Source organism: Ixodes scapularis, unplaced genomic scaffold (genome assembly GCF_016920785.2).
Source record: "Ixodes scapularis isolate PalLabHiFi unplaced genomic scaffold, ASM1692078v2 PGA_scaffold13__105_contigs__length_92229423, whole genome shotgun sequence".
NCBI lineage: Eukaryota > Metazoa > Arthropoda > Arachnida > Ixodida > Ixodidae > Ixodes > Ixodes scapularis.
Genome location: NW_024609839.1, coordinates 47907732 through 47932592, shown reverse-complemented (window position 1 = coordinate 47932592; position 24861 = coordinate 47907732). Strand labels below are relative to the sequence as shown.

Below are 24861 nucleotides of genomic sequence, written 5' to 3'. Positions count from 1 at the left end.
ACCCACTGTGTAAGGAAGCGAGTTTTCGATAAAAGCTAGAAATCCCCGAAGTGCCGCAAGCAAAAGCAGACAAGTTTCACAAGCCAGTCTTTGCCAGTTTTTGTTCGAACGAGACCATGCAAGCCATGGTACGCAAAATAAGCGACAGAATGGCTGATGAGCAATGCCGCTATTTAGCAGAAGTGCATCTACGATTATCCATGTCCCAATGAATGCGGACCAACGACTGCACACGCAGCCCAAACATTTCTTGATTGTGTCCGAGACACTACAGCAAACAAACGAAACACTGAAACACGCATTTGATTTGTATAAATTAAAATTTTTATTTCCATCTATTGTTCGATGCTCAGCAGTGTTTTCCAACCTCAAATACAAACAAAAAGATGACAACATGCATATCCAACATCGCTCGCAATCTGACAATGTTGAGGTTGCAGCAAAACTATTTCCACCCCCCAAGAGAGGGGGGGTGGTGGGGGGGGGGGGGGGGGGTTTCCTCCTACTCTACGAGACAACTTCAATCCTAGATCAAGCACTAAGTCTCATTATGCAAAAATACTATAACACAGGCGTCAGCCCAGGTCTGGTAGAAAACAAGTTTCATTTCTTCACAGCATGCCATCAAATCCAAGTGAAGCATTCACAACAGTGGTGTAGTCAATAACTTCTTCGGAAGGTGGTTGAAATCCTTATAATAGAGAGGGTGGGGTGGGGGTGGGGGAGGGGGGGAATCTCTGAACCCCCACCACCACACCTAAGCCGCTGATTCTCATTGTCCAAACTCCTCAGCAGCCAGCAATTTACTTTCCAAACTTTCTCCACAAACTCGTTCATAAGTTAATCCCGCTGCAGCTCTCAACGCATGCTTGGCTCAATAAAAAGATGCTCGAACATTCTTGCATTTGCAAGACGATTGAAATGGACATCCTGGACAAGGAAGGACACAACTTTCAGCTTGCCAATATGCAAGTGCCAGTAAACCTTGAATTACATTTCTAAGAAAGTTGAGGAAGAAGAAATTTCTGTTCACTTCTTGGGACTCTAATTTTTTCAGGAAAGCAAAGAAATTTTGTTTTTACGACATAACATGGGGACCAGATGGTCAAAATGTTCAGAGAAAGTTGCATGAACATACATTCTTCTAGGCAACAGAAGGCTGCAAGGCCACAAATTGAAACAAAACGACTACATGGGGACAAGGCAATCCTAGCAAGAGGATTTCAGACAGGACCTTTTCTGCCTCAATCAGATCCTTGTATGGGCCAGCACATGGGCATTAAACACTTTTTAAATATTCAAGGTACATGGTGTGTAAACAAGTGGGACAAACATTCTGCTGCAGTTGCCCTTCCAATATGGACAGCACTTTTTAGAAAGTTGTCAGTGGTACCGAAAACAGAGCATCTTTGCTCGACGTATCCGACGAATGAAGGAAAGTTTTGAGCCCAGCTGAAAGACCCTCTCACATCTTCCTCATCTGAACACAGAAGGTCCCAGATTAATTTTTTTTCCCCTCTTCATTTGTGCATTGGTCTTAGAGAGAGAAAGAACAGCATCAAAATAGCATGGTTGGAAGACTTGAGTTTTTGTATGCATACATGCAGGTCACGCAGCAGCCAACCAATAAATTACTAAACAGCCATAAAAGGTAAAATTTTCACACACGCACACACACAAAGACAAACCAAGAGTTAGGAGAGTCAACAAACTGCAAGAACAAAATCATCAGCTTGGAGGCGTCCTGCCATTTAGCGTCTGTGATTGCACCCCCTACATTCTCACAGGCACACCGAAGTCTCCCGCGATTCCTTCAGCTGCAACTGCACTTCGCAGCTGCGTATACAAACACTAAAAGGAAGGCGGCTGTAGAAGTTTCGGTGTTTATAAGTCATTCGCACAAACATTGTATTTTCAAGAAATAAATTGAAAATCTTTTTCCCACATATTAACCTCCGTTTCTTTTCAAAGAACAACTAATTAAGCAAATTTTGACGCATCATGTTGCTCCATATGTAAGTTAGTTAGGAAAATAAAAGCATTTCCACGGATCCTTTAAAACTTTCTACTTTTCCCGTAATCGCCTCCGTTTCTTTTCAAAGAACAACTAATTAAGCAAATTTTGACGCATCATGTTGCTCCATATGTAAGTTAGTTAGGAAAATAAAAGCATTTCCACGGATCCTTTAAAACTTTCTACTTTTCCCGTAATCGCCTCCGTTTCTTTTCAAAGAACAACTAATTAAGCAAATTTTGACGCATCATGTTGCTCCATATGCAAGTTAGTTAGGAAAATAAAAGCATTTCCACGGATCCTTTAAAACTTTCTACTTTTCCCGTAATCGCCTCCGTTTCTTTTCAAAGAACAACTAATTAAGCAAATTTTGACGCATCATGTTGCTCCATATGTAAGTTAGTTAGGAAAATAAAAGCATTTCCACGGATCCTTTAAAACTTTCTACTTTTCCCGTAATCGCCTCCGTTTCTTTTCAAAGAACAACTAATTAAGCAAATTTTGACGCATCATGTTGCTCCATATGTAAGTTAGTTAGGAAAATAAAAGCATTTCCACGGATCCTTTAAAACTTTCTACTTTTCCCGTAATCGCCTCCGTTTCTTTTCAAAGAACAACTAATTAAGCAAATTTTGACGCATCATGTTGCTCCATATGTAAGTTAGTTAGGAAAATAAAAGCATTTCCACGGATCCTTTAAAACTTTCTACTTTTCCCGTAATCGCCTCCGTTTCTTTTCAAAGAACAACTAATTAAGCAAATTTTGACGCATCATGTTGCTCCATATGTAAGTTAGTTAGGAAAATAAAAGCATTTCCACGGATCCTTTAAAACTTTCTACTTTTCCCGTAATCGCCTCCGTTTCTTTTCAAAGAACAACTAATTAAGCAAATTTTGACGCATCATGTTGCTCCATATGTAAGTTAGTTAGGAAAATAAAAGCATTTCCACGGATCCTTTAAAACTTTCTACTTTTCCCGTAATCGGGAAAGAGTCAAGAGGAAGCGGGGATTGATGCGGGCAGGTCTCTAACTGCACTTGTCGATTAAAAATATAAAAATTTCTGAGAAATGACTTGCACAGAAAACAAGCAAACAAACGAACGAAAGGAACATTTTCCAGAAACGAGAAAACATACAAACTAAGAACTAGGCAAACAAACATGCAAACATGCAGACTCGGCGCAGCCGGGCGACGTTGTCACAAGGGACCCAGACGTCCGAGGGAAGTGTTCCAGAGCGACTTGGGACGCATCGCTTTCGGACCGTCTCTGAGTGGTGTTCGATCCAAAGTAGGAGAAGCACTGCCGTTGCTCGTTGTCTGCGGTGAGTTGGTCGGCAGTCCCAGGTTATGACGGCTTCTGTACCTCGCTGCATAGGGACTTGGCCAACTGGAATGATGCAAATGCATGAAGGTAAGTTGACGTGCGGGGTACCCGATTTTAATTCAAACAGATCCTAACAAAAACAAAGAGGGGCGAGAGTTACACGAGTGCCACCTTGAACACATTAATCGAGCTCCGTCGGCATTAGGCGGGGAAATAACCATCGTGGTAAGCTGCTCAATCAACTAACATCTGTTCATCAACTTTTTAAGTATCAGTTTCGTTGTGGGCCTCGTCACAATTGCAGTAGCGACAGCAATCACTACTATAGTCGATGGCAGAGAGAGAGCGACACGGAATGGCGGCAGTATTCTCTCGCTGCATCAACCAGCACATAGAAAAGAGCGACCATGGGTGCAACGAACGTGACGAAGTTCCACCAATGCAGCAGTCATTTGCTCTTTGGCAGTGGTGGAGTGCAGAGGACGTCTAGGCCAGGGGTGCACAACTAAAAATTTAGGCGGGCCAAAATTGGTTTATTGAAAACTGTGCGGGCCGCACCTATTGCGACGTGCTGCACATTTTGGCTGCGGTCAGGCTTCCAATATCATGTGTCATCTGACTCGTTGCAGTCGACAGCACATCTCGCAATGTCATGTCCGCCATGGAAGATCGAGGGCAGTTCTTGTTGAGAGTCATCAGTGAAAAGGTTTGCTCACAGACATACGTGCTCCCTAAGTGTGACAACAATTTCTAGGCGTTGTCCACCAGGTTTCCGTCCTTGTTCTTGTTCAGGTTTTTGGAAAACTCGTGCAGCTGAAATTCGCAATGAACAGTCTTCAATGCAGGTGGACACTGGAGGTCGATAAGCTTCAGTTTCATCGTCGGATCACAGTCCTCCAATCCGACGATGCGACCCCTAACTGTCCCAACGAAAAGGGAGAGGGTTGATAGCGTCCGTGGTGAAAGATGGAAGGGATCTGTTGAGAATGAGCAACAAGTTTTTGCGTTTCGTGTACAGACATGTTGAGACAGATCCACACCATGGACAGGGACAGCTGCCATGGTGGCAGCTGTCCCTGTCCATGGTGTCTCAGTGGGATTAGTGAAGAGGGAAAATTTGAATTGAGAAATCGTAGTTACTTCGCCGAAGACAGAGAAGTAGGTCAGAGGGTTTCACTGCTGCTTGCCAAGCGGAGCTGGCGCTCAATGGATAGAATGGCATAGTAAGCGAGTTTCTGTGCTGCTGGGCCGCGGGCCGTATGTTGTGCACCCCTGGTCTAGGCCATGATTTCTTCGTTTGTTGAAGTACCGTATTTACTTGAATGTAACGCGAGTTTTTTTTCAAATTTCCCTTACCTAATTTGGGGGTTCGCGTTATAATCGAAACGCCTCAAAATTTGCCTTGGCGGTGTCGCAGCACAGGCCCTTTAAAATGTCTACGACAAATCTCGCGATCTTTCAATCTTGTACTGGCAACATACACACAATGGAAACAGCCAATCCAATCCTATTCTTGTTTGCGACTCGTTGCGCCCATGTTAGGGTTACGGGTTACCTTCACAACGCTTTCTCTTTCTGTTAGGGTTACCGTACCCATGTGCCCGTGTTGTCAGTGTTTTGTGAGCTTCTGCTACGTGCTTCCGCGACTGGACTCGAGCAAATGGCGGCACGACGAGCTCAGTACGACGCCCGCTTTAAAAGAAGTGCGATTATGATGGCTGAGGAAATCGGAAACTCTGCCGCGGCTCGACGGGTAGATGTGACAGAATCGACTATCCGTGGGTGGAGGCTCCAGCATGAAGTGCTCTCCAAGTGTGAACCCGGCCGAAAAGGCTTCCGCGGACCACGTTGTAGTACTTTTTAAGGTACTTTTTTCCCCTCACTTAACTCGCGTTACATTCGAGTTCTTTTTTTTTTTTTCTTTTTTTTGCGCTGTGGAAAGTCACCCCTCGCGTTACAATTGTGGTTGCGTTACATTCGAGTAAATACGGTACATCCAATACTTGTTCAAAAAGCACTTCAAAAAAAAAAAAAAGAAATTCTTTGAGGCATCTTTTCTCTTTTTTGAAGTCAAGTCCTCAATTGTAAATGACCGGTTAATTTACGCTAGCCATTGAAAAGGTAAGACGGCCATTGCCAGGAGTACCAGACGATGCCTGCAGTCGGCGTTCAGAAAACGGATGCCAACTTAGCTGCTCCCTTTGTGCGAGGAGCAGACTACGCTCCGACTGGAGATGGCGTGGCTAGAGACTATGGTGCCTAGAACGTGTCTCTGACTGGTTCGTTGATTGTGTCCTAACAAGTGGTCGCTCAATTTCCACATGACGACAAAGTCGAAGTCGTACAAGCGGCACATCGTCGCCAGCCGTGATCCTGGCAGTGTTACAGCAGCGCTAGGTACATGTGGCAGACGCTTGTTCCACTGCAGGTTGGTCTAAGACTTGGCAGCCCACCGAAGCTTCCAGCGGCTGGGAGTTACGGCACCGCAACGACAGAGAGTCGCTTCTTCCCACGCTTTTCTGCTGAATTTCTTCGCCGAACCGCCAGTCAGAGACACATTCCGGGTGCCGTACTAGAGACTGAGGCTGCCCACCATCTTCTCGGTTAGACCTCGGCACACCAACATCGCCGCACCCGCTGCGCTTGAAGTGGGCGGGCTTGTCTCGTTCCATTGTCTTCACGGCGCGGACGTGTCGTGACCGGCTTACCTGGACATTGTCTCTGCGGGGTGGGAGAGGACCAGCTGCAACCACTGATGAGTGCAGGGGTACACTTCGGGGTCCGGGACCTCGTGCTCCAACAGGTAAGGCTCCAGGGCCCTGACCACGTCCATGTCCACCTTGCTTGGCTGAGACCTGCACGCACCAAGGACCAACTTCATTCCGCTTCACATCCAATCGGGCCGCAGCCAATCCGACGGAGCCGATCGAGTGGTGCCAAAGTGCATCATTGCGGCGCTCGTCGTCGTATTCCACGATAAAGTCGTGGGGTACGCAAACATAACTTTATTATGTTTACAGATGTGCACGACCAGGACGAGTCGGCGCCGCATCTTCAACCGTTCTAAGTGACAAAGCAATGTTTATAGAGAACTGAGGCACATACATATGATGATGGTTTTTGATGCACATGAAAGGTTTGGCTTGTGCATATCTTAAAGGGATACTTCAACGAAATTCGAAATATTCCTGTTGTGTTCAAAAATAGGTTGAATATGATCCACAATATCCGTAAATGACAATCGCATGTTTGTATTTTGAGCCTGGTGGCTGTATTTTTCGTTATAAACGGCCCACTCTGGCAAGCGCTCGGAGAAGGCCCAGCGGAGACCACGTGACATCCAGCGCAATCGTGATGTAGGTCGTCTCAAGACGAGCAAAGCTACGGCGAGGCTGACGTCGAGAGGATGGCCTAGTCGTTCCAGCAATCGAAGCGGCTGCTTTTGTACGAATTTTGAGTGACGGGTTAATCTTTTATAATCTTGTAGGGGGACAATAGTGACTTCTGCGACATACAAAAGGCATTCTCGGGAAGAGGGGAGTTCCTCCTTCCCCTTTTCTCTCGTCGTGGCCGGAGGCGAGACACTCACTGTCACTAGCTGTCAAGGTTCCTAGACGGGCATTACAAGCGAGGCGTTAGCGACATCCACCAGGTGCTCTTTGCTAATCGTTTAATTCGTTTTAAAATTCCTTTCCGAGACTTTTTTAACAAGATATTAGTATGTTCAATGTGACACTGCTCCTTTGAACACATATAGACCAAAAAATGAGCGCCGAAATTTCGTTGTAGTATCCCTTTAATCTCCCCAGTTCCATCGTTTTTTATTTACGCATTCCTATCACAAATATAATGATGGTTTCTGATGCATTTGAAAGGCGTGTCCTTCGTCTATTTTAGCACCATTTTGCTTTTTTTTTAAACATACACCACCTAGCCCAACCTAATATGCCTTGCTACTGGGGAGAACCTAGGAATTGAGGTCGGCCCCTACCGATCTTGATCTTTAGAACCCGGCCAGGCTAGCAGTCGTGCCACACTCAAAAAACTAGCTTCAGTCGTGGAAACAATTCTGTCATGTACATGCTGAGACAGCGGACAGTTAGTAAACAGTTTCAACGGGCATCCGGTGTCTCTGTTGTAGACAATGTGCAGCCGGTGCAGTACCACCGCTAGCCTGCGGTCTTTAATGCACATTACGCAGTACACGACCACACACCGGTACGATGCTTATTAATATTGAAAGAGCAGGGGCAAAACAGTCGGCATGAACAAATTCGGCCAGCTTGGTGCCGCCTGTCCAAAGTCAATGTCAAGACAGCCTAAAAGAAAAAAAAAAAAAAGAAAAAAGAGTACCTACCCTTGCAAGAAAACGGTAGGCCCTTCTTCTGGCGTGCCTGCCTGCGAGCAGCTGTCGCTCGAAGAGCACGGACTGGTGGGCGGGGTGAAGAAACGGTCCTCGTCGCCGTCCGTGGAAGATGTCCTGCCACAGAAACGTGAAAGAGTTCCTCTCTATGGTCTGTTGCAATGCAAGAAGAACAGGTCAAGCTCCTCCTACCAAGCCCTCCACCCTTTCGCGTTTAGCAGAGAGAATGCTAGAGAGGAGGAAACCATCAATTACAGCAAGCAGAGAGCTGGGGGATGAGCTTTTCCTGCCATTTTTAACCTGCAACAGTCCACAAGTTCGTCGCTTCTAGACATTCCACGACAGTCCACGTTAAGCTTCGGCAGTCAAAAGAGTTGGGATGGCACGACACTCATTCTCTCACAATTTTTTTACTTTCAACGTATGTGAGGATTGAGACGCTAAACACCAGTGGGAGACCTGTTCCAGACACTGCAGCAACGTTCCCGGGTGTTCACAAACTCCGGCGGAATGTGAGTGGACTCACCGATCCGGATAAGAAGCCTTACGGTCCGCCACGAGCCGAGACCAGGTGCAGCAGCAGCGTGCCGGACCAGAATCCTCGTCGGAGTCGACGAGAGTGAAGAGGCACTGGAGCACGCACTGCAGGTGCCTCCTCAGGGCCCTGCCGTGCCGCCGCTTGGATGGCTAGACGACACAAAACCAGTTTGTGCCTTAAAAACAAAGTACAAGGTGTGCTAAAAAAAATGTTCATGGCGCTTAGTTGCAAAAATAGACTACCGTAAGATATCAGGGAAGTGCATGCCCACTACGCTTCCACACAAAGCTGGGTCAATCTAGACACGGGCACTCATTTGGTCAAATCGGTGAATCGGAATGGAGAAAGCACATTTTCGTTTGGTCAAATCAGTGAATAGAACCTGAGAAGGAGCATTTTTACGCGAACTCCCCGTCATTGCCGCCAGTGGTCTCTTGGCCACCAAAACGGGGTGAATATTCGTCTTAGAGGGGCTGGGTGCCTAACATATACTAATTTGCAGATTTCCCAAATTTGCCCAATGATAATGGCGGGCCCTTGTACAACGTGGGTGCTTCCACGCCATTTTTCAGCATGGATCGTCGAACAGCCAGTTTCTGTTGCAACGTAGCGGTGGTGGTCCAAATCGGATGACAAAGCTTCAGAACAAATGCTATAAGCGATTTTCAGAAAATTAACGAAATAATCGAGCCTGTTCCCGGTACTTTCCACTATTCGGCCCCTCATATTCGTGGGCTTTATCAGCAACAAATTGTGTTTGACAAAAACCATGATTCGTGGTCTTTGCTCGAAGGTTCTGCTGCAAAAGTGCGGCGGTCCCACGACGGCCCGCATACCTTGCGGCAACGCCAGTCGTCTGCCCTGGCGCCATCGTCGTTCTCGTCGTCCGTCGAGGAGGGCGAAGGGACCAGCGACCAGAGGGACAGCTGCGACCGGAGACCACGGCAGAGCCCCAGTCGCTCGTGGCTCACCAGACTGAGGCGCAGCGAAGCCCACACCTGCTTCGCCAGCTCGGGGTGCAGGCGGCTGAGCTGCGATGGTCCCTGTGCCTGTTCCAACTGGTCGAGCTCTTTGAGAACCTGAAAACAGTCCACAGAAACTTTTGGCTCCTCCAGCACTGAAAAACGCAGTCATTGGACAAGATGATTGTCCCGGGGCGACGACGTCTCTTGTCCGAAGCTAACTAACGTGACAAAACTATGCCTCAGAGGAGGGGGCTGTCAGATGTAATGGCCTGGAACCCCTAGCCACCCTTAAAGACGCTATACACATGCGCAAAGGATGCACTACCCATCTATAAGACACCTCATTCACCTTTGAAACATTCCTCATAGTTTAGCAGACGAGCATAGATTTCAAATCGTCATGACCCTGCAACTTGCATAGGTCAGGTTACCCCAGAGCAAAGGAAATCCCCCCAAAACAAAGCAGGGTGTATAATAAGCCTTTGCAAATGGGGGATTTTGAGTTTGAAGCGAATTCTTAGTGCTTTTGGCCTAATATTTTTGAATCTAATTATAGAATAGTCTTTCCAAGCCTTTTACTACTGTGCACCATGTTTAAACAAAAATGCAGTTGAACTCGTGAACAGGGTGTCGATCTGTAGCCGGAACTGAAACGGAACTGCTTATTTTGCCCCAAAAGGAACAGAACCCGAACCAAAGTGTTTGGCGCCATTTTGGAGCAGAACCTGAACCGGAGCAAAACAAAAGAACTGTTCCGATCAGGTTCGATAAAGTGTTCGGGAACGCATTCGCGCTACTATTCCGTGCACCGTGTGCCGGAAATTTCGAGAGACTTAGTGCTGCAGAGCAAAGTGTTCCCACTGATGCAGATATTTTTGTAAGCATATTTTACAAAGATGAAGGCCAATAACCGCTGTTACTGACTGTCACAAAATCGGCCTGACCTGATCAAAGCCGTCGCGCCCACGCGCCTGGCAAAAAAACCACCGCCACGCGCCGACGGGATGATGCACCGAGAAAACAATGCGTGGGAACAATGCAGCATCAAATTTGGGTTACTACGGCTGATTGAATGCCATTTCACTGAAACAAGCCTTAGAGAACAGGCTCGGTTTGGAGAAAGCGGAGCCTCAGTTTAGAGAAATGCCGTTTATTTGGCAGAAGTGTTCTCAACGTCAACAGAAGCAAGCCCTGTAAATGTAATTTAAATCAGACAAGTGGTTCAAACATTCACTTTTTTGGGTAGTGTCCCCCATTAAGGAGTCAATGTATTCTGCTTCACTGAACTCGGGCTAACCTATGTCCTGCTGGGAAATATTAGGACCGACCGATTGGAAGACCGTTTCAGGAAGTACTGGCGGCTGGCTGGCTCGAAATATTACGTATCTATAAGGCAACTAACTCTATGAAGGTGAAAATGACTGCGACTGCAGAGTATGTTGCCGACAATCACGTGTGAAGACGAGCGATAAAGGGAGCTTGAAAAACAAGTAGACAAGCCACGGTTCAGCTGCAACATAGTTGTCTTGTCAAGGAACTGAATCAAGGGGGGCTTATTTATGCAACTATGTTCGTTGCCAATGCCGCGAGACACAATCACGTTGTTGCTTAAGAACTTTCCGAACCAGAGCCAGCTCATCACCAAGCTCACAATGGAACTACTGTCTAGTCAATGTCATGAAAGCTACAAAACGACATCTAAGATGCTTGCTTTTGAATTGTGTCGAGCTATGCATACAAGAAGAAAACATGGATACAAGAGAAGATACAATTTGAAGCTTTCAAAGGTGAGAAATGTATTCACAGCTTCTATCCATAGTGTAAATTAATGTAGGTAGTTGTGGGCATGAGGCTCCCACACATGTGTTCCTTACTGAAAGTTATGCTTTAAGTTTCCCAAAGTTGCCTGCACTCAGCTCAATCAAAGCTTTACACTTTAATTTAGACAGTGTCCCTCCCTCTTTCTGATGTCTTTTCTGCGTTCTCGTGCCCCAGTCTGATTAATTACTCTGCTAAATATTCCTAAACTCACTTTGTTTATTTTCAAATTATGTTTACTTCTAAAAATTACATATGAACATTACATTTTTCACACTCCAAAAGAGCATCAGGCCACAATTTTTTAATACTCTTCTTTTGAAGAGTAATCTCAATTTATTTTGTTTACTCGCACTTAATTTTTCGTTTGTGCCCCAGTATCAAATTAATTATTTTTTGTGAAACATTTCCCAGCTCGTCTGCATTTAATTACTTCTTTACTTCTGCTAAAAATTACATTTGAACACACTACATTTTTTGAGCTCTAAAATAGCATCAACCCACAAATTTCAATACTCCTATTAATTAGCTCCACAAATGAATTTAGTAAGCACACATGTGCAAGCTGCACTTACTTGACTGTTGCTGTTATGCATTTTGGTGGCTCCCTTCACTTACAATAACGTTTTGGAGCAATTATTCTTTCTTTCTTTGCATCTACTCGCTCTAGAGAAAACTTAAAGAACACATGCAAAGGAAAAAAACACTTTTTTTAAACGGCTTAGATGGAAAAACGACGCCATAAAACGATTTTACAACGAAGAAAAAAAATTTTTAGAGCTATATTTACGGCGCAAAACGAATTTGTAGTTGGCGCCCACGGGCACCGCGGAAAAGTGGTCCGTATTTATCACGTGACTGGTCTTCATTATTCACGTGGTGCTTGCGTTCTTTCGGAAGCTTCCTATGGCCTCTAAAAGTAACTTATTCATCTTTGTTTGAAGTATAAAAAAAACTAAGATGAATAAGTAACTTTTAGAGCCCAAAGGAAACTCCTGAAAAAGCGCAAGCAGATGTGATAGACCTGCGCGCCGGTCAGACGATGGCGGCGGCGCCCCGAAGCAGACGAACTTGTGCAGCGGCGGCGACGGCGGCGTGGAGAAACGCGTTGAAGCGGCGTTCGCACAACGCTCAGCGTGCGGCAACGACGCAGCGCGGCGGCGCGCGGGCCTACCACGTGACCAGCGGCGGCTCCCGCGAGCGCCAACTACAAATTCGTATAGCGCCGTAAAAATAGCTCTAAAAAATTTTTTTCTTCGTTGTAAAATCATTTTATGACACCCTTTTTCCATCTAAGCTGTCTAAAAAAAATGTTTTTTTCCTTTGCATGTGTCCTTTAAGCACCCGTTGGTTGCCCCCCAAAACAAGAAGCCATCTTTCGAAACGTCAACCTCGTAGTTGTATATCATAATAATTGTACGTCCTAATAAGCTGCTTCCGGAGTAAAACATGTTTCCCAGTCATATAAATGTCTATAACTCCCGCTTTTCCTATAAACACATGTTTGTGTCAGCAAAAATGCAGTCGGTAAATCGATGCGAGACGCCTTCAGTCCAGCACTTTTCCACGGCGCTTGCCAGCCAACTCGTGCGACCTCACTGACGAGCGCTGGTGCCTTCAGCTCTAGGTGGCGTTGGCAGATCTGCTGTTCTGCCCCGGAGGAAGTCTGAGAACTTCCTGGGATTCTAGCATGGAAAACCCCAGGCCTTTCACGAATGTTCACAGGCCGCATGCTTCATCGCCAGCGTGGCAAAAGAAAACAGTTACTGAAGAAATGCTGCGCCGGCGTGGGGCTTCCACCTCATCCCCGCTGCTAACTTGGAAAGGTGCCCTCTTATGTTGTGCTCCTACCTCGTGGTTCCCTTGTTGCCGGGATGATTGTTGTCGGTGGGATTTTGTGCAACGCCACGAGAACGAGCTGGACTTCCTTTCTTGGGTAAAGCATGCGCATCAGCAAAATTAATATTGCCAGTGCATGTAACCGTTTTGGAGAGATACTCGTCCATTCTTCCAGTAGATATACAGTGTAGACCGCATATAACGTATGTCGCGGGAGTCGCGAAAATCCGCACTATAAGCGGTACCGCGCTATAACCAAAACATCAATTTTTCAGGCCAAAATACATGCCATGAGGTAACTTACCTTTGTAAAACAATTTATTTTATATTAGATGAAAAATAAAGCTTAGTTTGAGGAAAGTCTTTATTTCACCAGACTAGTACACTTCTCTCTCAAGTGTGTCACACATTTTGAAAGAAATGAGTGACTTTCGCCTGGCGCAGCCTTTTAACGGCGTCGCGAGTTGCGGACGGACGTTGCGAGCGTTCAGGATTGCTAACCCTAATCACTTTTCTCCGGAGATGAAAACGCGTGAAAATTCGCATCCTTTATACGGTACGCGCCAGTAATACCTTCAACTTGAGCACAGGCATGGAATGCTCCCAATAGACCCGTAGCTCTCAAGTTTTGAGCAGCGCTCCAGGCGAGCAAAATAGAATATTTGGCTCGCGTTTCGAACAGGCATGCATACGCTTCCCCACTAGAGTTTTTTATACTCCGTTTCATTATAAGTGCCAGCGTAGCAGAGGCTACAAGAGCGAGCTCCGGGCTTTCAGTATCCCTGCCAAGCACGCGCGCTCGTGCAGTACGAGCATCGTTTAGGGGAACATGCTTTAGCAAGAATAGCTTCGGCTTCGCTATCAAGTAAAGTGAAGCATACGGGCTCACGGGAGATATGAAAGAGATCAATAAAATAATGAAGCTGAAAGGAATGTTTAATGGGACGCTGAGGCCGCGAGCAGCGCAATTTTTTTTTTATTTTAGCTTTTTTTTTAGACGTTTTGTTATCGCACGTTTACAGATGCAGACAGATGCTTACATTCGAACGTGACACGTGCAAAATCGAACGTTACAGCGCCACCTGGATGGTGCTGCCAGCATAACATTATCGCGTCTTGCGGACGCTCTCGCGCCCTCTGCCCGAGAGCAACGGGTCTATAAGAAATCCGGGCGATGTTCAAAAACACAAGTGCTTAGAAAGCACCACTGTAGTCGAAGTATACAAACACGACGACACGGGCCTTTCTGCCGTCTTGAGAGTGCCGCCACAACATCGCCGAAGGAGTAGGTGGATCTTCCCTTCTAGTACGTGCTGGGTTATCACAGCGACACACAACGAAAATTCATAGTCAAGGATAGCGCTTTTATGCGGAACAATGAGCTTCCACCACGCCGTCTACGTCGACGATCACAACCGACGCCATGTTTGCGGATAAAAGCCGCCGGCCCGCGACCGGCATGCAACGCGCGCGAACACTTCTCCTCGACCTGCGATTGGTCTGTCGTTGTGCTTGTTTCCGACGCAGCACAGGGACGAACGACACATGCATGCGTCCCTCCATCGCTATGGCAACTGAAGCCACTCTCTTCGCTTCTCCCCGCTTCTTCGAGCAACCGCCTTGCCTTGCTCTAGGAGTGCCGCTTGCGCGGCTTGCGGCTCGCGCAGTTGCACAGGGAAGCGTGCTCGCTGCGCCGGTCGGTGCGGTCGGCGGGTTGTTTGAGAAACCGCACTATAACCAGTATTTCCCTTCGCGTGCCTGCATTTTAAGCGGTATGTAATTACATGGAGTTCTATGGGAGGCGAACCGGTGGTTTAAAAAAGCCGCGTTATACCCGGTCCTGCACTATAAACGGTTACGTTGTAAGTGGTCTATACTGTATTTCATTTTGTGTTTCGTGAACAAAAACAATAAATGAGGCCCTATTTTATACCATAGTAATCCACTTCATGGCAGTAAAAGTGTGCGAATATCCGGTTAAATTTTTCACCTTTTCATGAACCATAACATGAACCCGTATGATGAGCTTGTTTAAACTGGTTTGAACCGCCATTTTTTCTGTTCCAGAGGTAAACCTGAACCGAACCGAAAAAGGCTCCAGGTACACCTAGGCACTTCTTACGAGTTGTGAATGCAAAAGCATGAATGTCTTTCTTGCGCGCGTCCTCGTGAAGTTGCTGCGCCGCGCTGACATCGACCGTGAGGTCGGCAGCATGGCTGCAGGAACCGGCTGCAGGAATCGGTTGATGCGCGGCCGTGCCGCTGCCCAAGGGTGCCAGCTGATTTTTCTTGTTTCTGTGCTGGCGGCACGGGCTTGCAGTGCCATGGGGGTTGCTAATTGAAACGCGGCGGCCTCCTTCAGCTTCACTAACTTGTCGTTTTGTGTGGCTTCAAAGCTGGGATGTCTCAGATTGAGACTTCATGAATTTATCTGCCGTTTGGCGTGGCTGATGATGCCTGCTCGCTCCATGAGAAAAGGTAACGCTTTCGCATTAATATTTAAACTGTAACCTGAACCAAACCGAAAAGAGCTTCGTTTCGACGCCCTGCTCGTGACGGTTGTTCCGAACGTTCCACTTGTCCACTTCTAAGCTCAGTTAGCTTTAGTATAACTACATTTATGTAATGTGGCATGCAAACATCAAATTTGTAGCAGCTTAGGAAATTTATAAATATGCTGGCCATATGCAAGATCCTTTTTTCAAATTTGAAGTTTTACAAAAAAAAATTTGCAAATGATGAACATGGGTTGGTAAGACATTGCTGCATAACATATGCTTTTGCATAATTGAGGTTGGTTAGCCCTGTTGAGTGAACTTCTAATTGAGCACCTGTGCACTGCAGGGCAGCAACACTGCAGAGCACACTTATTGACCGCCATCAAACTTCGCAATAATGAATAACGCAGATTATCTTCAAGCAAATATCGAATAGCGTACTACTCAAAACTACCATTAGAAAATTTGAATATTCACACAACACTAGAGTATAATGAAGCAGAGACAGTGCAATCCCTAGACACATAGGGGAGATTGAAGAACCCAAAGACTGCTGAAACCTAGTTTTGTCCAAGAGATGAATCTGGCAGAGACCACTTTTAAGACCTACCTGGTCTACCAGTTGGCTGCTCAGATCTGCTTCAGGGCCAGGCCCCTCGTCATGGGACAGGGCCCAATCGTAGAGCACCCGGGACAAACGCTGTGCCGCCATGGGAAGGTCGCTGTCGTCTGCGGACTCCGACCTCGACTCTGTGTCGCCATTTGCATGGCCTCTCCCTGCTGCAATACAGGACAGGCCTGCTCAAAGCTAAGCTTCATAACTTCGCTGAGCTGCGACGTCTTAGGACCACAATTTAGGACCTCGCAGATGCACTCAAAAAGTTTTGAAGCCAGTAAAAATAAACCAATACAGTACAAGCTCTCTGGATAAAGACCTGATAATGCAAAGGTGAAGATGATTGTACAGGAACTGGCAGTTGAGGTACAGACATAGACATTGATAAATTTACTCTACAACATGGGTTTCGATGCATCGCAGACATTTACGACACCACACTCACGTGCGAAAATTTCAAGCATAAAAGAAAAATAAAATCCTTAGGCATCGTGCTGCCAAGAAATCAGAAATCAAGAAATCGCCATTTATGTTCCTTAAAGGGGTTATGACACGAAAATTAAACGGATAGCTTATTCTTGAAAAGGAATGCTCATAGGCTACTTAGTGTATACACCAAGTTACTCGATTTTTAAAGCTATAGTAATTGCAATAATCAATTTACGAATTTTTATCATTTTCATCTGGCTACCAGGTAACACTGCCCGAGCTAGTCACGCCATGGTGCCCATAAACCCCGTGACCATGAACGCTCTCTCATTCTAAGCGCCCCCATAACCGCCCAAGCTCTCCTCGCCGCGGTACGATCAAAACCACTCCTAACTCACCGTCGCTGGAGCTGGTCGCCAGCGGGTTGCAGTCAAAATGAACAGCTTCCAACACCTCTTGATAACAATCACTCTCATCGCTGCTGCGATCAATGTCGAACACTTTGACAAGGTGAGCGATGCTGTAGACGTAATCGTCACGGACCGCATGCTCAAAACGCGGAAGGTAAACGAGGAAGCTGAAGCTCGAGACGCCAAGAGAGCCAAGTCTGTGAGTGCGTGCAAAGGAACACCGCGCGGGAGGCTGGCTACGTAGCCAGCCTTTAGCTCCGCCCGGTCGGCCCCTCCGAGGGATCCGCACATAAATCGATTTATCCACGAAACTATCGAGCCAATTTTAATACAAATTTAGCAGGATTATAAGAACATACCATGGGTTTTAACAGTATTGTTATCTCATATCTTATTTTTGGCGTGTCATAACCCCTTTAAAGAAATGCCAGATTCTGTCACAGCTGTGTGCGTCGTCGGAAGCCTTAAGGCATCATACCGTGGAAAAAACAATATAAGATAACTACGCCTCTACATAAAGTGGCTAGAACAATGTTCGCTGCAGGCTGGCAACACTAGGTTCCTATCGGGGTTGCCTGGCCGCAAGGCACAAACCAGACATTAGATTTAATTTATGCTGTAACCAAAGCTCTGGGAATTCAAAGTCTTTCCATGCATACTAAACAAACAAAAGGTTTTCCATCAACTCTTAAAATATTTGTGAGGCAACCCCCTTAGAGGGGCAGTGCAACGATTTTTATGTGAAAAGAATTTGCAGCTTGTATTTTTTACTTTGTTTTTGCTTGGCAAAAGTGAGAGAAAATGCACCAACCTCCCCCAAATACCGCAATTCCACCATGTAATCACAAAAAAAAAAAAATGCAGATGTCCCGATCTGCAGTTACAAAGAACGGTTGTGGGTACCACAGCTTCGCATTACAAGGAGCATGCATCTGTGGTGCCATATAACGCAAGTCAACAAAACCGATCCCTCTCTGCTGCCACCCTCCCCATAGCGAAGACATTTGTCTGGATCGCTCGCTGCGAGCTTCAGCAATGCTAAGCGGGCATGGTGCTCCCTTGTGGCAAAACCGGACCTCTGAAAGTCGACAGTTATGAAGAGAGTGCTGCATGCCCCGAAGACAGAAATCAAAGGGAAACCTTGTAGTACCTCCTGCAATGTTGCACAAAAGACAGTGCGAATTGTCCAATTTTTAAAACCTAAAAAACTAGCACACGCAAAAAAAAAAATTCATTCCATTCTTCACTCTATGGGTAAGAGACTAATCCCTTTAAAAGCAGCAACAGAACTGGGAAGACCAAAAAAAAAAAATTGCCAGGCTTCGGCATTTCATTAAATATGGCGAAGGTGCAATGGCAAGAATATGGAATTTCTACCCTTCTGTGCAGTGGAAGAGGTGGGAGGGGGCAGACAGAGAGAGGAAGGCATTATCTAACAACTCCTAAATAAGAAAGCCTTAGTGCCGAATTTTCCTGCACCACCGAAAAGGGGCACCGTAAGGCACGGAGTAGAAGAGTGCTGCGTCAAGAGTTCGGATGCAACTCGTGCCGATGCATCAGTGAGCACGAGTTTTAGCCGAAAGCCAGCGCAGCACTCGTGTACAATCTGCGACCTACATGGGCCTTCTTTAGCGATACAGGAAAATTCAGCACCAAGGCTGTCTCATCCAGATATCACGCGAGCACGCCACTTCCCCGACTCCGCCCGACACAATGCCACTGGTCGCACGCAATATGTCAAACCAACAGCTGCACTCCGTCGCAGACACTTTCTTCCATGGCCCCGCTATGCCGCGACCAACACCGACACGAGCGAACGTGGTCCACGTGGGGTTCCCACAAAAGGTCGTCGCTTCGACAAAAAAAAACTCACCGAAAGCGGGGTTTGCTTTTCCTTCCATGTTGCGGGTCTTGGGAAAGCGAGGTGGGCTGGGATGCCTTGCCGACTGGCGTGGTGACTCCAGGTCCAGCCCGTCCAGAGCGCGACACAGCTGGCTCAGCGGACTCTGGCTGCCCCCCTCCTCGGAGACGGGTGATGGAGAGTTCCTCTCCCTGGAGCGCCACTCCGTCAGGACCTGGGGTCCGATTTCGGTTGAAGTGGGAGCATTTTCGGCTGTTGATTCGACGCGGCACTGCAGCTGGCCCGTAATTCACCAACGAGACATTTTGACCCATTCATTATTCATTCATACTACGGCAGACAACATTTTTGCCATAGCGTAAATGGCAAACGCAAAAAGCGAGCTGGCAGACAGTCTAGTATGCGGAGCAATAGGGACAAAACTGGGCATTGCCTACCTGCAGCCTTCTGGCTCGCAGGTGGTTCTCCAGCTTTTCCAGCCCCTCGGGAGTTGCCAGGTTGCACCAGCAGCCGAGAAACGGCCAGTACTCCGTCCACGGCACCTGCAGGTCTCTGGCGATGCTCCTGGTGTCCGAAGAAAAGAATCATAAAGAAAACTACCCTGGGTGACGTGCTAAGCTGAGCAGATAGGTGGTAAACCGTACGCGACACACCTGCCAGCCAGTCGAATGCACAGCGAATGCACAGAGTAAAACAAACGAGAGACCTCTCCTCATTTCTTCGCTGCTACAGTGAAACCAGTTTACAATGAACCCACACACAGCGAATTATTGTCGATATCGAACACGCAAAAGATTTAAATAAAAATGCATGTAAAAAGTACTTCTTATAACGAACAACATATTGGCTAAATCAAACTTTTTCCCCCCGGGAAGGCTTCCGAGAATGTGCAAAAAATCATCTTCAAGCCTGTCCCTTCCCTCCCAAAAAAGTAGGAAAGAAAGAAAATTTCAAAAGCTCACGTTGCAAACAAAATTAAGCAAAGAGAAGCGATTCGGAAGGGGAGAAATCTAAAGAATACAAACTCTGCATGCATGCAAAAACCAAAAAAATTTCCAGCGCATTGTTATAAGGCGGAAGCGAAGAAATGAGAAAGAAAGAGAAGCTATCGCCTTACAACGAGTGCATCGTGGAAGTTCGTGGTAAATGGTTTTTGCTATATCGAATTACTTGCTATATAGAACTGATCGTAGCGTTTCTCGCTGTTCGTTATAAACGGTTTTGACTGTACTTGACAGACGGCAGAGAAAACGGAGCAACGAGTGTGAAATGCAGCCGTGACAACGTTCCACTGCAAAGTCGCGATTAGGTGCCCACCCACGGAGACGAGAAAAGGGGAGGAATATTAGGGAGTGCTCTATCGACTACATGACGGGGGAACGAACACCGCAGATGAAGGACACGGCAAATTCCCTTTCTGCGGTGCGTTATACATAAGGGAACTCGCTACGAACTATCTTGTCACAAGTGCCGATACCACGGAACACGCAGTTCATCCGATTACTGTTAAACATTCAATGGGAGCTGGGGGTGGGCGACGTTTGAAATATTTTAATCTATTCATGCATATCTAGAAATACGGGATGAAAGATTTGCTGAGGAGGGCACTCATACAGCATTGTATGATACTCCGATTGCTAAAACCAGGCACAGATTTTGATGGGCGTTCTTCCATTCCAAACAAAAATATTTCATGACAATTCTGCAATAAACCACGGATTTCTCTTTTCTGCGGCAATGCGCAGCGTTTTCCCTACTAGTTGCCAAAAACAAAAGTAGGAGTCCTAGGTGAGCATACACCATCTTTTCACGTGTGGCCAAGCTACCTTTCTGAAAAGGTGCGACGCAACACATCAAGCATGCAGGAACGCTAAGCAATTTGTGACGTCAGTTAGTCCCATTGGAAGCAGGAAATGAAACTAGAACGACGCAAATGGCAACTAACGTTAATGTTCTTTGCGGGCATTCACGTCCTCACTTGAAAATACCAACCTCGCTAAACGTCCCACGCACGTGTGGCACTGCCACGACTGGTCCACAGAGCATACAGCAGTGCATGAGTTAGTTCGTACCGCCGTCTGTAAGGGTCGTCGCGCGTGCAGAAAGGAGTTCTCCCAACACTGTCGAGTTAACGCGGAGGACGGCTTAAAACATTACGACGATCGCTTACCGACCGACGCATTCCAGGCCTTTTTCGGAGTCTGCACGCCGCAAGTGGACAGGGCTGACATCCATGACACTACGACTCGGACCACTGGCACTTGGGCTCATGCCCGTCTGGATCAGGGAGTGGCAGCTGCCGAGCCGAGTCTTGTACTGGTGATACATCGTCTGTGCCTGTGTGGAGACAATTTCATTTCCGTTAGGCTAAGACTTCGGGGTCGGTCGCGGAGGAAATGCGTGAACAAAGTAAAGCATCTTTCCCTCCTTTGTTTTACTTTGTCACGGACGTCCTCCAACTAAGATCCTCGGCCACGTCATTCGGGTGGGATGAATGTTAGCTATCGTAGAGTCCGTGTCGGGGTATTTGAAGGGGTGGGTGATTCTTCAGTGTTTTTCTTTTTGGAATTTGGTATTGGCCCAAAAAATAGGGTGGGCGATGACTCGGGGATGGGTGATGACTGTTTTACCGAAAACCCACACTCGAGAAGTGTAAGTATGATGAATGCACCGCCCAAAGGCATTTTAGTGAAAAGATTTGATGCATTCTGTCCATTGGTTTAATTATAAGAACGTTTTTATGCCCGAAGAGTGCTCAGAAATGCCCTGTAGGTCACTGCAAGCAGACCCGTTACTAGTGCACAAGTTTCGTTAAAAATTGAAGCGATTTCCTGAGTTGCTCCAGCGACCCAGTCACAATTCTGAATGCTCCACTGTCCCAATATTTTGCTCCAAGCATGCTTGAAGCAATTCGGAAGACTGCTCTTTGAATCACTCGCAACGAACAGTCACACTCTTTCTCAGCCCACACTCCTTCAAGGACTGTTTGAAATATTCAATCTTTTCCTCAACAATCAGACTGGTCAAAAGTTGCAACGGTGAATACCATTTGTTTGTGGAGTAGCTAGGGCAAGCTTGCAACTGACATCTGTTTGCAGGGAAAGGTAATGCGGGGGGTTTACAATGTTGTTGCTTAGTCATTCATTCCTCGCTCCTTGCAAGGCCTCCAGGGAACTGGGAAACATTAATAGTATATCCTCATTATAATGGATCTGGTTTCAGCAGACATTTGGTTAAAATGAACAGACCTGTGAAGGCTGCTCCATCTTCCTATCTATGCCACTCACCCAACCTTGCCCATTAAAGATTCTGTTATAAGATGCAATTCGAATATAATGGACTACAGTTGAACCTCGATTTAGCGAAATCACCGGGACCCGCTAACTATTTCGTTAAATCGGGAACTTCGTAATATTGAGAAAGTCGTTCTTCGGGCATAGGCTGCACGGGGAATCCGAATTTGTTCGTTAAATTGAGTAATTCGTAAAATCTGGTTTTGTAAAATCGAGGTTCAAGTGTATATTGGAAAGTTTGCAAGTAGTTCCCCATTCTATTACAGCAAACTGTTCGAAAGTAGTCATTATATCTCCGACATTACGCGGCTTTGGTTTAGTACCGGTGATGTCAGTTTTGCGAACTGCTGTCGCTGCACTCTGTGCCTGGCAAGTCACGCATGACCTAAAGCAAGCAGTGATGACGATCTTCGGTACAGCTGAGTAAAAAATCACAACCTTTCCAAGTTCGCAGGTTTCAATAATCCAGTGCTTTTCCATTATCCAGTTTGTCAGGCTCCAGTCGTAATCTACATCAAAGTCTGTAGTAAGCACATATTAACTTGGAGCGGGTTGGTAAAGGCGATTTGAGAACAATGAAAACATAAAACATGTAGGCATGAAGACGGACAGTACATGAAAGAACTGCGCTGTCTGTCTTCGTCCCTACACATTCGATTCCTCAGCTTTTTTCAAATCTATATTTAGCAAGAGTATCTGCAATCTCAACTCCTTTTGCCACAAACCAAAATCTTTGTTACTACCAGGGGATGCTATAACGAGTTTACAAAGCTTTTTTTCTTGTTGGTCATTGTCACGAATCGCGTTTTTTTTTTGTAAGCTTTGTGTAAGAACTCTCGGGCACACCAGCAGTGCACGATGCATGGTGTCAACTTTCGGCCGTGCCTGTTCCCATGCGGGTGTTTATGAAACTGGGCGGAAGAACCCTCTCCCCAGGTGAGAGAGGACATGGGGGCGCTGGATGGTGTCTCCATTCTTCGAAAGTCGAAGCCGATCGAGAGCATTGGTTTGTTGTATTTGTTATTTTAGTTTTGCTTGTTGACCGAAGCATCTCAAATTGCGTTCACCGCCGCGCAGACGGGCAAAGTCTCTCGCGGATTGTTTCTCGGTACTGTACTTTTGTATTTTTAGTTGCTTTGCTAAAACGAAGAGCGGTGATTGGCGCTAAGAAGCTCACTGCTGATTGGTCAGATTACGAGCCCTGAAAATGCTGCTAGTCTCAATATAAAGACGTGGACTGGTGGGAAAAAGAGTGGTTCGTCTTTGGGGTTAAGAGTGCCCAGAGCTGGCCGGGACTCCGCTCGTCATTGCCTTGTTTTTGAGTCACGATTGTATTTTCTGTACGTATCTGTGACCCTAGTTTGCCTGCGGGCCTGAGCTTATTTTAGCCTTCGGGCGTGTTTGCACTGCGGTGCGTGCACGTGTAACGCGTCGGGTCGTCTTTGCAAACAGCGTGAAGATTCCAGACCCCGTGACGACTCCTCTTCATCGACCAGGGACTCCAAGACAGGCTTCGGCAGCGTCTGGACTACAGATAAGACTTTTATTCTATGTTGCGATTGGCTAGGACCAACGTGTTTGATCAATTTTAAGTTTGTCTTATCGAGGGTTGTTCGGGAATGTTTTTAGCGTTACTAACCGGGATGTTAGTGCATGTACTCCCGAGGGTTTTTGGATAGTTCGCTAAGTGATTTCTATGTTGTTCCTACTTTGTCGCCGCACGCCACCGACTGCTTGGTGTTAAGTCTTATTAAATTTGTGTTTTGTTTTTGACCATCCACGTGTCGTCGCCTCCTTACTTGACATTGCACCGGGCGTGGACCTATCGCCTGCCATCGGTCCAACCTAGAACTTCTATTCTCTTTTTTAAAGTAATTTTTGTTGGCCTCGGAGTGGGCTATTATTTTCATTTATTGAAGATTTTCCCCACTTCCGTGACAGCCATTAAACAGCAGAAACACAATGCCCTTTTTTTCCTTCTTCAGTTCGGGTGTTATATGGTTTCGCTTTGGTGTCAGTGCAATAGTAGCCCACTGCTGAGCATCGTTGTGCTTGACCTGTCGTAGCATTTGTTTTGAACAGCAAGAAAATGTTGTTTATCAAATTTTACCATGTCCTATCTGTACAAGTGCATGTTGCTTAGTTTTATTTTTTGTTTTCTTTTTTCCAAGAAGTTACTCTTCTATCGTATTCTCTACAGGGACTAAGAGTACCTCGAAGTAAACAAATCACGAAACCCAGCTTAAGCTGGCTCACCTCGGTCGGAGACATGGGACCAGCAGCTGCCACGATGGACATGGGTGCATCCCTTGCATTCCTGACGTTAAGGAATGGGCTCATATCCACACTGCCAGGGCTCCTGCTCTCGAGGATCGGGCTCAGGGCTGCGAAGCTGACCTGTGCACCCCTGTCACCAGGGCTCGTGGTACCTAAACTCGTTCCAGCTGGGCTTGTGCCCTCCAGCATGAAACGAATGCCCATGGGTGGGGCCTCGGGTGAAAAAGGTTCTCCGACCAGGGCAGGCACAGAGTTGTCTTCGGAGCGAATGATCGGCACGATGAAGTGGTCTGCGGATAACCAAAACAAGCTCTCAAATGTGCCCGTGCCTTCGGGTTGGTGGGAACCCTCTTATTGTGCCGTGCTATGCAGGGCGTTTCTTTAAGCTTTTAAAATATGTTAACAAAAAAACAAAACAACAAAACGAAAGCTACACTAATGCAATCTGTGCAGGCGAGGTATGCGACCAGGAAGACAAAATGAAGAGGCTAATCGTCACAATAATGCTGGTAATTGACCGAAATTTGCCGATTCACCTTTTAGTTAGCGAAAATAAACATGGTTCCAATTAGAAACTGGTCGAGCGTGATCGAAAACCACCAGATCTGTCAAT

At 46.5% G+C, this 24861-nt stretch overlaps 1 protein-coding gene across 1 annotated transcript in view; it reads right to left on the bottom strand.

Moving 5' to 3' along the window:
- Positions 1-310: 310 nt before the first annotated feature.
- Positions 311-24861, bottom strand: part of LOC8023978 (ankyrin repeat and LEM domain-containing protein 2) — a 34831-nt gene continuing 10280 nt past the window's right edge. Inside the window, exons 8-17 of the mRNA XM_029988596.4 lie at positions 24228-24538; positions 20849-21015; positions 19116-19242; positions 18691-18892; positions 15973-16142; positions 9079-9321; positions 8231-8391; positions 7699-7821; positions 6050-6196; positions 311-3404 (exon numbers count right to left, since the gene is read on the bottom strand). Of these exons, the coding sequence (XP_029844456.3) occupies positions 3215-3404; positions 6050-6196; positions 7699-7821; positions 8231-8391; positions 9079-9321; positions 15973-16142; positions 18691-18892; positions 19116-19242; positions 20849-21015; positions 24228-24538 (1841 nt within the window). The 3' untranslated portion in view covers positions 311-3214. The remainder of the gene's footprint in view (positions 3405-6049; positions 6197-7698; positions 7822-8230; positions 8392-9078; positions 9322-15972; positions 16143-18690; positions 18893-19115; positions 19243-20848; positions 21016-24227; positions 24539-24861) is intronic.